At 47.2% G+C, this 14,122-nt stretch overlaps 1 protein-coding gene across 6 annotated transcripts; it reads right to left on the bottom strand.

Annotated features, from left to right (window-relative positions):
- Positions 1-8,768: 8,768 nt before the first annotated feature.
- LOC120645030 lies at positions 8,769-11,550 on the bottom strand. 6 transcript variants are annotated; one of them, XM_039921766.1, is made up of 6 exons: positions 11,170-11,550; positions 10,926-11,098; positions 9,820-9,878; positions 9,299-9,374; positions 9,096-9,227; positions 8,769-9,013 (listed from the first exon to the last, which is right to left on the bottom strand). In XM_039921766.1, the coding sequence occupies exons 1-6, from the start codon at positions 11,393-11,395 to the stop codon at positions 8,915-8,917; spliced, it is 765 nt and encodes a 254-aa protein (XP_039777700.1). In that variant the 5' UTR covers positions 11,396-11,550; the 3' UTR covers positions 8,769-8,914. The 6 variants fall into 6 exon arrangements, with proteins under 6 accessions (XP_039777700.1, XP_039777701.1, XP_039777702.1 ...); XM_039921767.1 differs by having other exon boundaries at positions 9,096-9,195; XM_039921768.1 differs by having other exon boundaries at positions 9,096-9,145.
- Between the last annotated feature and the right edge of the window lie 2,572 nt (positions 11,551-14,122).

The raw sequence follows: 14,122 nt of genomic DNA, 5'->3' as shown, positions 1-14,122 counted from the left end.
ACAAATCAAGGGGTGGCTATCCAACCGTGTTTTCAGCAAGCAAAACATATGCAATTTTGTACAACAGGCCAATGTGTTGTGTTTATAAAAACTAGGACAAAACATGCATCAAAGGATGAGATTGAACCTGCCGTCTTCAAAGCCTTCGGGGAGGTCCTGGTCAAAGCACTGTCCTTCGGGCTCGGGGTCGTGGAACTGGTCCTCGATCGCTGGCTCGCAATACTGCTCATCAACGGCCTCTCCTTCGTTCACACCGTGGTCTACGATGCATACAAACAAACACACAATCAAGAAAAAGAAATAAAAGTTTTATCGTTGAGCTCGAATCGGAAATAATTAAGATACGGAGTTCGGAATAATATTTTCAGGCGGTTTCCTAATGGCATGGACAAAACTATGTTATGAGAGGCGTAATAAAGTTTTGGGTTGATTTGATACTATTTGGCGCATGAAATGATAAGTTAATGGGTGTTCGAGAGTTGTTTGGGTCATTTTGGAAAAGAATAAGGTTTTATTTATAAATGTGTTTATATGGTACAGGGTTTATTTGGAAATATGAGTAAAGGGAAGGTTTAACTTGTAAAAGGGCTAAAGGTGGAGGGGCTCTTTATAGAATAGAGGAAAGGAGGAGGGGTTTTTGGCAAAGTTGCCATTCTCTTCCTCCTTCCTCCACGGGAAACAGGAGAATGGGGGAACGGCGTCGGCGGCGGCCGATTCCGGCGGCCTCGGCCTCGGGGGCGGTCGGGATGCAGGGGAAAAGAGGCAGGGGGTGCGGGGGTCCAATCCCCGGCCGCAGCTCGGCCAGAGGCGGCCTGAGGTGGCCTAGCCACGGCGGCGGGTGGCAACGGGCGGCGGGCGGCGCTGGGCCGGCACTGCAGAGCTCGCCGGCGGCTAGGGAATGGGGGAGGGGCACTAGGGGACTCGGGGGCTCGATTTCCCCCCGCTCACCTCGGATTGGCGTGGAGCAGGGAAGCCGGTTCACGGGAGGCAGGCGCGGCGGGGGAAGCAAGCTGGTGGTGGCGGTGCTGGAGCTTGGGAGGAGGCGCGGCTCATGGTGGTGGTGGTTGCGGGGCTCGGAAGCGGGGTAGGGGCCTCTTTATAGCCGCGGGAAGGCGGTGGGGAGGATCAAGTGCGGCGGTGGCGGGTTGGTGCTGTCCGGCGAGCGGCGCGGGGCGCCTTAATGGCGTCTGCGTCGCGACGCGGCAGCGCAGACGGTGAGGCCGGGGTAAAGCGACGGCTCGGCAGCGTGCGGCCACGTGGGGGAGGGGCCGGGCGCTATGCGGCATAGGCGCGAGCGGCGAGAGCAGGGCGTCAACGGCGGCCGGCACGGCGAGTGCGCGTAGGGGGGCTAAGGCGGTGTGTGTCGCGGCGCGGGCAGGCGCGCACATGGCCGAGCAGTGGAGGAGGGTGTGCGGGCGCATGCGCGCGGGCAGTGGCGAGCTGTGCAGCGCTGCGCGGCGAAGCAGGGCGGGTCAGCGGCGAGCGGCGAGGTGGTGCACGTGTTGAGCAAGGGCGAGCGGGACCGGGGCGGCGCGGCCGCGTGCGCGCGAGTGGCGCGACGCGCGGGGGCTAGGAGCCGCGTGTCGCGGCGGGCGGTGCGGCGTTGCGGCCCGGCGCGCCGAGCGTCGCGTGCGCACGTGCGCGCGTGCGCGTCCGCGTGGAGGAGGGAGGCGGCCCGTGGCGGGGTGCGGGTCAGGGGCGAGCGGGTATTCGGAGGGGGCGTGCGGGAGCGGGGCAGAGCAGAAGGGGGAAAGAGAGAAGGAAGAGGAGAGGAGAAGGAAAAAGAAAGAAAAAGGAAAAGGAAAAATAGAAAAAGGAAAAAGGAAAAATAGAAAAAGGAAAAGGAACGAAATTAAATGGGGAAAAAGGAAATGGAAGAGGGGGAGGGAGAGTGAGTGCGCGCCGGCGGCGATTGCAGGGTGCGCGGGCCAGGGGAGGCGTGCGCGGCATGGCGCGCGGGCCAGGGGAGGCATCGGCGCGTGCGGCCGGCGATAATCACGGTCGGCGGTCGCGCGTGTGCGACAGGCCGCCGGGCGGCACGGGATGGGACGCGTCGGGCAGGCTTGGGCCAGCGTCACTATGGTTGACGGCGCGTGCGGCGAGGGCGGGGCACGGTGAGCGGCGCGGGTACGGCTCGGCGAGCGGCGCTGGCACACGCGTGTGGCTCTGCTCGTAGAGCGGCGAGCGGCGCGCGTGGGAGCAGCGTCCAGGCAGGGCGGCAGCAGCGAGCGGCGCGGCGTGCAGCGCGGTCACGACGAATGGAATCAAATGTTGGAACGGCAAAAGATCCTGGGAAGGTATTGGGTTTAGAGATAACTGAGCTCAACGATGAAAAAGAGTTTTGAAAAAAATATGTTTAGCGTGTGATTTATTTGGTGAATTTTTCGGGTCGTTACAATCACTGTAGCCAATCATAATGGAACTTAGCTCATTAGACTCATCTCGAAAAGTTACACCAGCCGTGAAAAAATTTCACAAATAAACTTCATTTAGTACTCCATGCACGCATTCATTTTTTTTTTGAAAATTTTTCGTGGGTGTCATGCAAACACGGCCAAAACCCAAGACTGCGATTCTCGTGCAGGGTCTCCTCACGCTTCATTTCTTCCTTTACCTGGTGGTCCCATGTAATAAAATAATAGATATGCGGAAGAACGAACAGACTAGTTATTGTATGAACTGGTCGGTTAGCTTGCCTCTTAATGTCTTGTCTTGGCTATAAGCCAAACCTTATTAGCCTTAGGTCCTGTTTAGTTCTTAAAAAAAATTCTACAGTACCCGTCACATCAAATCATTTGACATATATATAAAATATTAAATGTAGTTGAAAAAATAACTAATTATACAGTCTAACTGATTAGCACGAGATAAATTTTTAAGTCCAATTAGTTCATAATTAGACATTATTTGTCAAATAACAACAAAATATGCTATAATACCAAAATCTAAACCTTTGGCTTACTCTTATCGGCAACTATGTTAGATTGGAGCCATTGAATCGTGGTAAATAGGGGACAGGTGGTCGCGGTGGCCCCAGCACCGACGACCTTGACTTGAGCCCCAGTGGCATGTATGGGCTCATAATCATCGTAGTAAATTAATTAACTACTAGGCTCTGTCACCAGATCTGCCCACACTGCAAACGCCCATCATTGGCTATAGACGAAGGCAGCACTGTCGGCTGGCATGGCATAAGGAGGTGAGGGGAAAGCTGATGCTTGGCCCCGCGAGCGACAGGGGCGAGGGGATTGAAGGAGGCGGAGCGGCAATGTTGGGCTGGTGGAGCGGATCGGGCCGGCGGAGCGAGGTGATGCGCTGGAATGGGTTGTCCCGCGTGTTGGGCTGGCTGTGTGTGTGTTGAGGCGAGGTGGCGGTTCGGGCCGCACGAACGAGCTGGACTGGTCGCGCGTGTTTGAGCGGGCCGCTAGCAGGTCGGAAGCGGATGTGCGGGTTGGGGTGACCACATGCGGGAAAGCTATATCGCCCGGGCTATAAATTTCACGCCCATCACCTGGAAAAGTGCGCCCACTGTTGGACTATTTTAAGCCCAATAGTTTTTTCCTCAAATCAGCCTCCTATGCATAGATGCAATGATTACGCTAGCTACGACAGCATGTACCAGATAGATTTATTGCATGTGATAGCAACACGAATGTATATGATAGCGACGTGCATGTGATAACAGATGCATGTGATTTTTTACACATGCATACTGCAACATGGCAGGCTTACTCTATTGTACTTATTTTATTCTTTTTCCTCCTTCGTTTTTCTTAAAATATTTCTCTGCTTGCATCTTTCAAAAAAAATTTTGCGGCAAGCATGAAGGCTAGTCATTCACGTTATTATTTTTATTTTTTTTACCATGCTCTACTTTTCTTTTTTCATATTTTTCTTTATAATTTTTATTTTCTTTTCTTATACTTTTCTTTTCACTTATCTGTCCATTCCATTAGTTGCTTTGCTTTCTCCATTTTTTTCTTTCCCTCCTGTTGTTATTTTCTCTTTTCTCATTGACGTGATCTTCTTTCTTTTCTTTCTTTTTTTTTCTTGTTTCATTGTAACATTTCTTTTCTATTTCTTTTTTTTTCTTTTCTTGACAGGGCAGGTTACTTTGTATTCTAATTTGTTTCTCGGTTTCGTAAAATTAGATTCTAGATGTATAAGTTTCTTTCTTCGATTTTCTCTTTTTATATAATATAGATTTTGTGATTTATAACACTTGATATTTTTTCCTATTTTTTATTAAACCTTTTATTTCATTTTTTTCTATCATTCCCATCTGATAATTTTTAATTTAATTTTTTACTTCTTAATCAATTCTATTTTACATACTCACTCATGACAGTTGTACTGATAATTGATAATTTTTTACCTAATATGATTTTCCTATTATATCTTATCAATTGTTTTTTATTATTTAATTTCTTATTCCTTTTTTTTAATTACTTATTGTTCAAACTATTTATTAATCTTTTATTCTCAGTTCATAATATAATTGTTCTAGCTGTATACTTTATTTGTTCGCTTTAAAGATTAAATTGTTCGGCCATGTTATTTCATTTGTTTGTGATATTTGTTTTCTACTATTTAGTACGTACAATCAAATGTTCGGGATGTTTAATGTTTTGTTCATTATACATTATTATTTGTTCGTTATGTTTAATTTTTTGTTCGTAAAAATATTTTTTTGTTCGTGTTGTTAAAATATTTGTTCCCAGTAGTTGAAACTAATTATTTAGTACTAAGAAAAATATTTTTTTAAAAATATCATGTGAACATAAGCAAGTGTGGTCTTGTTTTGAAGATCTTTTTATGAAAAAAATAATGATGCAATCTAAATTTAATTTTGATGCTTGGTTTAATAGTTATAGCATTTTTTGTTTTGGATTTGCATGCATGCCGTGACGTCATGGTGGTTGTCCTCTCCTGCATGCATGCAGATAATCGATTTCCTCTTTTGTGTGTAGTATATATATATGAGCGCCATATTGCTGGGCTGATGGGCAATAAGGTGATAGTTGAAGAGTACTAATATTAATTTAGTTTATTAGGCTCAACAATTATTTTTGGCCGAAGCCAGAGGGCGCACCTCTTCGGGTGACGGTGCGAAAATCTGTCACCTGAAGTGACATATAACCACTCCCGACCACATGGGCTGGTAAGATTTGGTTTTGGGCAATCTAAAAAAAAGGTTTGGTTTTGGGCTGTTTAGGGGTAGCAGGCCAAAATTGCCAGTGGGCTTTGATTGAGATGGACGGGGTGTGGGTTTTGGTCTAGGTGGGTTAGGGCTAAATGGCAAAATTCAACCAACGAAAAATCACTATGTTCTCTGGCCTTCAGCTCGATCCAAGATGACAAGTTTGCCACTGCTGTATGGCGCAAATTTTTCACCACAGAAGTGCAAGTTTTTCCTCTATGTCATCAGCAGATAATAAGTACCCTCGTTGTTACAACTTGAAAAATAACATAAATATGTCTTTAACTTCATATAACAGAATCTTTAACTTAACCAAATCATGATCAGTAATCATAACATAGTGTGGAATCCATAGATGTCTCTATAATCATTGAAGAGTTGATGTAGATAACATAGACTTGAACTATCACCAGAGTAGGAGCTGTTTGCTCCTGGTTGATGAATAACGTGATGTAGATTATGGGTGGGCAAAATACCCGAAACCCGAAGACCGAACCCGAAAAACCCGAACCCGAAATACCCGAGCCCGAAAAACCCGAACCCTAATTCGGGTTCCAACTCACGGTACCCGAAATTATTACGGGTAATTCGGGTATCAGGCCACGGTACCCGAACTACCCGAACTACTCGAAAACAGCCCAACCCAACTAATTTTGAGTCGGCCCAGCCCACCAAACGCAATCCTTTCCTTCCCACTGACCCTAGCCCCCACGCTGCCACGCCCCGTCGCCCCCCACCCCCGAGTCCCCAGACCCGACGGACCGACCCCGCTCGCCGCCTCCCCTGCCCCCGCCCCCGCCCACGCCGATCTCCCCGTCGGCGCGTCGCCTCCTCACCCCCGCGGCCACGCCCACGCCTCGCAGAGGCGCAGAGGCCGTGTTGGGGACGCCGCCCGCCGCCCCACGCCCCCACAGTGGCCAGCCACCGTGGCACCGCCCCCAGCAGCACCGCCATCTCTCCGCCGGAGCAGGAGGCCGGAGCCTCACCCGCCGCCGCCATCTCTCCGCCGGAGCAGGAGGCCGGAGCCTCACCCGCCGCCGCCATCTCTCCGCCTCTCTCCAATCCTCTCCATCTCTCCGCCGGAGTAGGAGGCCAGGAGCTTGCGCCCGCCGGATCCGCCTCCTCCGCGCCACCAACTTCCGCTCCCGGCTCTCGCAGCCTGCTAGCGGCGGCGGCGGGTGAGGTTTCGGGCCTTCGGTGGCGGCGGCGGCCAGTCCGGGCACGCCTACTCCGCCGCGCGCTGGGAGCGCAGCCGCAGCCGCTGACGGCAGGTCGCCCGCAACGCATGCGGGGTGGAACAGCCTCGAGTAGTGGCGTATCGGTGGTTTGGGTTATTCGGGTAAATCCGAACCCGAACCCGAAATGTCGGGTACACGAAATGTCGGGTTTTGTTTATTTTGAGTAAATTTTGGGCTGCAGTTTTCAAAACCCAAAATTTAGAAAACCCGAAAAGCCCGACCCGAAATTTTCGGGTAGCCTGAACGCCCAGCCATAATGTAGATTCAGTTCATGGATACTAGAACAGGGTTCTTGATTGGTGAAGTTAAATAGGATCTCGAGCTCCTGAACCAAGTCCTGCAAATGTGTGAATGGAACAATATAGGTGGTGGCCATCACGGGCTCAGCACTCAGGACAAACTTAGTTCCACTTCAAAACAGGCTTGATTTCCTTCGGATGCTTGTCAAGTTGGCTCTTCATGTCATTCTTCACTTTTTCATCATAGGATCCGCTAAGTGAGACTTCCCTGAGCTTGCTGAGATGCTGTAGCCCATAAAACTTCAAGGATGATACATTAGAGCAGTGGATCTTCAGGACCTCAAGGTGTGGCATTACTGGATGATGCTGGAAGGTAACAGACTGTAACCTGGAGTTGCAATCAATCTCGAGGACCCGGAGTCGGCGAAAGTTTCCCCTGAACCGGAGTTCTCCATAATGAAACTCCTTGGAACAAAGATATAAAAAATTTAGTCTTGGTAAATGTGTGAGAAGGTCCACATCATCTTGCGTTATCATGTCCACATTTAATTTCAATTTACTGAGATTCGACAGCAGCTTCATCCATGCTGGCAACTTGTCTACAGATCCATACAGCTTAAAACTCTGTAGTTCTTCAGGAGGTGGGGAAATGGCATCCAAACATCCAGTTTGATTCTTGTCGAGCCATACTGACAAGGTTTTCAAATGGGGGTGCCCCGAAATGGCAGAACAAAACTCCTTGCAGTTTACCTGTTTGACGCCTGAGACTCCAAGCTTGCGCAATTGTGTAAGATTCTTGAGCTCTTCCAGGATTGCTCTCCCACTTGCAACACTGACATCGATGACACTGATATTGTGTAAGGCCATCATTTTCCCAAGCCCTGGAGGTATAGATGGCCGTTTGGCCCGATGCCCACGGGGGCCCAAGACCCAGCCCAATTTAGCCCGACTCGAGCTTGATCCGGGCCCGATTATTATTGGGCTCCGGGCGGCACGGGCACGATAGCCGGGCCGTGCCTGGGCCTCACTGTCAGGCCATGGACGCGTCCAGGCACGACCCGAAAAAGGGTGGCCCGATCGGCCTGATGGGTAGCACGATAGGCCCGTTTAAATACTATGTTATCCATTATCAAACCCTATTTAAATATTTTCGGGCTGCCGGGCCAAACGGACCGGCCCGGCCCGATTAAATCAATTTCGGGCCGTGCCTGGGCCGGCACTTCAGCCCATGGGCAGGCACGGCACGGCCCGTTAATATTTTCGTGCTTAAGTGGGCCGTGTCTAAACGGGCCGTGCTTAGACGGGCCCGTGCCGGGCCGGACCGGGCCGCCCGTTTGGCCACCTATACCTGGAGGTGCCTCAGTGCCACCATTATGAGAGCCAGAAGGCCGCTGATGGCTGCGCTTGTGAAACTCTGGCAACCGGAGCTTGGACACCAGAGTAGAAGCATATGGTCTGCTTGTCGTAGATGACACTGATCCTGCTGGTGGTGGTGATGGTAGGCTTTCAATAGTGCTGGTATTATCGTGCAGTTGCACAGTTGTGCCAGCATGAATGTGCTGCAGCTTCTGTACACTACAACACATATGAGCTTCTGCGATGTTTTATTTATGTCACTAAAAGTGGTATTTTCGTCATCTTTTATAATCTGTGATATTTGTATGACGAAAATTGATTCGTCACCTATACCATATCATAAAAGGTCTTCTGCGATAAAAACATTTTTTTTGTCACAAATTTTGTGATGATCTTTATAGTGTCACTAATTTGTGATGCTTGCTTTTCGCCATTACCAGCCCAAAAAATGACACGGAATCAATGCCATGGCTAACTATGCAAGTGCCACCTAGGACAGAAAACGTCACAAAATTTTATTCTTGCCTGACATGGCAAAGATTAGGATATGACATGGCGGTCCCTTTGCAACGATTTGATTCGTCATAAGTTTAGTAGCCCGGCAAAATATTAGGCTGGGCCAATTTATTTTAGGCTAGGCCCACTTCATTTTGGATTGGGCCAATAGAATATACAACAATACCATTAAACAATATATGCCCATTTGGCCCAAAAAGGCCCAGTTGACAGTCCAAATAGCCCAAAGCAAATTTAAAATCAAATAATTTATATTTAATCTCAGATAGCCATATAGTACTCCACAATTACAAGAATCCAGACAGATACATGTTACAGTATTAAAATCTCAAAGAATGCAACTCATCCTGGTAACCTAAGATTTGCTACTTGCTTCTGATTACCACCTTGCTTCGGACTCTCAAGTTCAGACTCAAGTTGTTGACGTGCACAAACATCAGACTTGGTGCTCCTCTTTGCAGTTGCTGGCTCAAGGAAAAAATTTAAAAAAAAAATCTTGTTGAAGAAATCCAAGAAACATCAGACTCTGCAATGAATTGATAGTACCTCGAAGGCAATAGGTAGCAAGAGTTGAACAGAAACCGTTGGTGATACGTCTGCAATGGAAATTATGCAGCACATTACACATCTGGCGAAGAGACGAGATCTGATGTAGAATTTTACTAGCACATTAAACATCTGGCGAAGGGACATATATTAATCAATTGCATCTTTGGTGCTAGAAATTCAGTTTTGGACAGGAAACATACCTTACAAATTACAATCTCCAATTTCAAAATTAGAAAATATGTACAGCTGCACATGAGCTTGGAGCCTGTTCGCCACCTACCAAAAGAGACCACAAAGTCTAAAGAGACCACAAAATCATAAGACATTCACAGTATGTTGTTGCTCTTTCTCCAGTGAACTAATACTTGCAGACTCCAGTTAACCAAAAATGCAACATCACTTTTGAAAAACAAATATTGCAGTATGCATTTCAGCCATGTCTCAATTGGTCATGAGGAACATACAGTAGCTACTAGCTAGTGAGTGCAGCAGTCAATGATTCAATGCACACCAAATAAGTAATGAATATAGTGTTTAGCACTTGAGTGGTTATAAACTTTTCCAAGCCCATGCTTAGCAAATGTTGTTTCAAGTTATCAAGCAAAACCAAAGGAAAATTAGTTCTTAACATAAGCAAGCAACTGTTATACCAAAACCCTTTTATTGTTCCTGATCTTTACAACAGCAGGATTTATCAAATGCAACATATGGCTAAGCTCACCTAGAATTATGTAGAGCTTTCAATTCTATTGCACTCCTTCGTCCAAAGTGAGGTCTCACCTGAAAAGAGCATAGATGCAAATGAAGTTGGTAAGATAGAAAATGTATTAGTTGCAACAATGGAGAAAGAACCAACAGAAGTTAAACTATTATTTAAGGAGGCAAACAAAAAAATGCGTTGAAGCTAAGAACCAGACTGTAGCACAAATCCCAAGAATCAGTGACCATAACAAGCTAAGAACGAAACCTCATGCTAAGAACTTCTCCAACGAAACTATGATTCTGGGACGGATGGCACAAACTCAATAAAAAAGCTATCGAGCTACAGAATGACTTCCAACTCAGTCAACGAATCATGCGTTGAAGCTTAAGCTAGTACTAAAAATCGCTGCCACAATCAACCATCCAGAAGAATGAAAATGACTGAAATATTGCATGGGCATGGATCATATGTTCTGCAATGTGCTGTCTAAAAGTGAGACAGGCACGTTCAGCAGGATGAGTGTTTCCTACTGCTTTTTTGGTCTCATATGGCTTATGAGTATTTCCTGCTGCAATATTGTTTGTGATAATGTGGCAATTTGCAAAAGTCTACTGCTTTTCTGGTTTCAGTATGGCTGATGAGTGTTTCCTGCTGAATTATTGTTTGTGATTGACTGATAGTGCTGGGTTGATGTGCTAACATGTGGGGAACCTTGACTGCAAACAATGTAACAGGGTCCAGTTGCAACACATAATGGGCCAGGGCCTTGTACCTCGAACTCTACAAAAAGACTATCACAGTCAAATTACATAATGAATGAAATCTGAGATCGCAACCTACTAGTATGCCTGCTGCAAATCTATATGAACTACCCAAATAAATTCATCTCGAACCATAGAGATTAAGGCAGGCACAGCAAGAACAACAAGCAGATAGGGCAGCAACAAACTTCATCCTACTAATATTAACCGAGGTTACACATTGATGTGATACACTATGGATAGTAACTCAGACAAGCAAGCTCTTGGAAAATTAAATTTGGCACAATAGCAGTGACCAGCAAGTTTAATTAGATACAAATACGAGGCGGGAAGAGATCTAGTAGAAGAAGATTAGTCCATTACCTGGATACAGGGGGAGAGAGAACCCGAGGAGGAGATGAACGGTGGTGGCGGAGTTCTACGCATCAGAGGCAGATCTTGGACACGAGCGTGTTGACCCGCTGCTGCTGAGGTCGAGGTTGCCCTCTTCGGCCGTCGCCGCCTCGATCTGGTGGAAATGGAATCGACAAATCCAGCTGGCTGGGGCCGTGCGAGACGGTACAAGGATTGCAGTGCGCACATGAAGAATCAAAGGAAGAAGGCATACCAGCGGTGGAGGTGAGGGCCTCCTGCTTGCTGTGCTCGGGGCGCACGGCGGCAGCCTGCAGGACGGCCTCCTGGCGGGGTGTAGGGCGGCAGCCTGGATGGGACCTCGGGGCGCCGGGCGGAGGCCTGCACGGCCAGGCGCGTAGCGGCCTGCAGGAACCCTCGAAGCTGACCCCAAGCTTCCGGATCTGGGATGGGGATTGGGGAGGATACGACGGGCTGAGCATGAACGGGATCTCGAAGGAGGATAGGAGCAAGGTAAGGTGAGATTGGTAGCAACGAGGGTGGTAGAGCTAGGGATTCGAGGAACGCGAGCAGCGGCGGCGGCGGCCTGGTTTGTGAGGAGCGGAGACTATGAGGAGCCCGGGTGGAACGCAGAAGATAAGATTGGCAGCCTTAGCAGGTTTCTTCATTTTTTGGCTGGGTGATTTGGTGCGGCCGTGCAGGGATGCGGGCTCTGCCGATTGGGGCTCCTGACGGTCGGCCCATACATCCTTCCTTTCGCATTTTTATTTATTTCTTTTTTGTCATTTTTAAATTCAAGTCCGTTTCTAACTTAGGATAAAAATATTTTAATCCTATTTTCTTGTTATTTTTTTATCATAGTCGGGTCTTAGGATAGGAATATTTTAACCCATATACACCAATCATAACTGGATGTGTAGCCTTTGGTCAAATATTTTGATAGCTTCGCAAATTTTAATTTGTTAGAGGACTTTAAAAGATTTAAAATTTTAGTGGTTTTAAATAGTAACTCAAAACGGAAAAGCATAATATATGGAACCCACCAAATAAGTACAACAATTAGTTTTGATATTTGGATTAGTCCATGGTTTAGGAACAAACAAATGCAACATATGATGTATTAATCTTGATGCAAGGTTAGTTCTAAAAATACTAAAATAGTTCTAGTATTTTATTGCTAATTAAATAATAAAAATGACTTGTGTACCCACTTCTCAATTCATTGAAAACAAATTTTATGATGAATCAATATTGTCAATTTGTCATAAATTTGTGACGTCTGTCGATTAGCTTTCATGACGACATAAAGTTTGTCATAATTTAGAGCGCTAATCATTTGTGACAATTTCGAGTTGATCTTAGTGACGGACAAATCATTTTCATCACTAAACTATACTGCCCAATAGAAAACGTCACAAAGCAAACTGACGTAAGGACGAATAGCCCCAATGTCACGAGGTATTCGTCACAAAAGGCAATATTTGTTGTAGTGGATGCTGTCGTCAATCAGCAATTCACTTTGCATGCTGTGCTGATAACCACCATCCCGGTTCATCGTAATTTGTCCGGGCAGAGCAAAAGGAAGGGTCAAGGTTGCTCCCACTGCTCGTCAGACACATGTTTCTTGTGGCTGAAGAACTCGAACAAATTTGCATATATGGGCCACAGAAGATGGCTTCCGAAGCATGGACAGACAGTTTGATGGTACAAGGGAGACATGAAATCCTCCACCATATTTCTCAGGGAGTGATATGTACAGTCAGGTTTAGGATGTCCCTACCATTCTCGGCAAATGGAAACGTGGAGTTGATCATAGAGGTGATGATGATGGTCATGATGAAGGGATCTGGAATAAGAAATCCATACTATGGGAGTTAGAGTATTGGCACATCTTAGCAGTCCGACATTCAATTGAAACCATGCATTTAAAAAAAATATTTGTGAGAGCCTTGTCGGCACAATCATGAACACAAAGGGTAAAGGAAAGGACCATGAGAACGCCAGAGCTGATCTGGAAGATATGGTCATTCGTCCTGAGCTTAACGTCCAAGAAGCGGAAAATGGAAAAGACCTTTCTGTAGCCCGCCATCACAATGTTCAGAAAGGGGAAGAAAGAATTATGCCAATTCTTGCATAGTATAAAAATTTCCTCAGGATACGGTTCCAACTTTGCCAGGCTAGTCAGCATGAAAGAACTGAAGCTGAATTTCGCCACGATGAAGTCTTATGACTGTCACATGCTTATGACGTCAATACTGCCTGTAGCAATCAGGAATGTGCTCTCTGTGAAGGTTCGTGAGACAGCCATGAGCCTCTGCTTCTTCTTCAATGCCATAGAGCAAAAGGTCATTGATGATCATCAGCTTACAGCTCTAGACAGACGGTTACATGAGACACTTTGTCTAATGGAGACCTTCTTCCCTCCGACATTTTTCGATATTATGGTTCACCTCACGGGAGATACACTACCTTGGCCCATCTTACCTCCACCAGATATTTCCTTATGAGAGATACATGGGTATCCTGAAGTCATTCATAAATAATCATAAATATCTGGAGGGAAACATCATCAGTCGATACGGGACCGAGGAGGCTGTTGAGTGGTCGATGACTTACTTGGATCCAGATAACCCAATTGGAGTGCCTCATTCAAGACACGAAGGGAGGTTGGATGGGGTTGGGACTCTAGGCAAGAAGTCTATGAATCCGGAACGAGAAACGTACGATCAAGCCCATTTTGTTGTCCTTGAACACATGGAGGTGGTGGTGCCATATGTACTGGAGCACAAAGAGCTTATTGTACAGGAAAATCCTGGGAGAGGTGAAGGTTGGGTTGCCAAAAAGCACATGAAAGAGATCTGTCGGGTACCATAATTTGGCGCACCCTAACCTAGGGACTAAAACGCCCCAAAAAACGCAAAACACAATCAAACACTTGGCCCCAAATCCTCCCCGGGAGCCAAAAAGCCCAAACGCACACTTGGCCCACGGCCCAACACCACGGTACGGCCCTTCCGAGGCCTCCCTAGCCGTGGAGCAAACTCTGCCTCGCTCAAGGGCTCCACACCGAGGCCCCTCGAAGCGCAGACAATCTCCGCCTCGCCCGAGGCCCACCGAGCCGAGCCCTCCCCGGGGCCTCGGCGCGGGGAAAACTCCGCCTCGTTCGAGACCCTCCTCGGCAGACTGGGGCTGCGTCCCAACCACCTGAT

This window comes from Panicum virgatum, chromosome 8K, assembly GCF_016808335.1.
Source record: "Panicum virgatum strain AP13 chromosome 8K, P.virgatum_v5, whole genome shotgun sequence".
Lineage (NCBI taxonomy): Eukaryota > Viridiplantae > Streptophyta > Magnoliopsida > Poales > Poaceae > Panicum > Panicum virgatum.
This window is presented reverse-complemented; position numbering and strand designations above follow the sequence as displayed.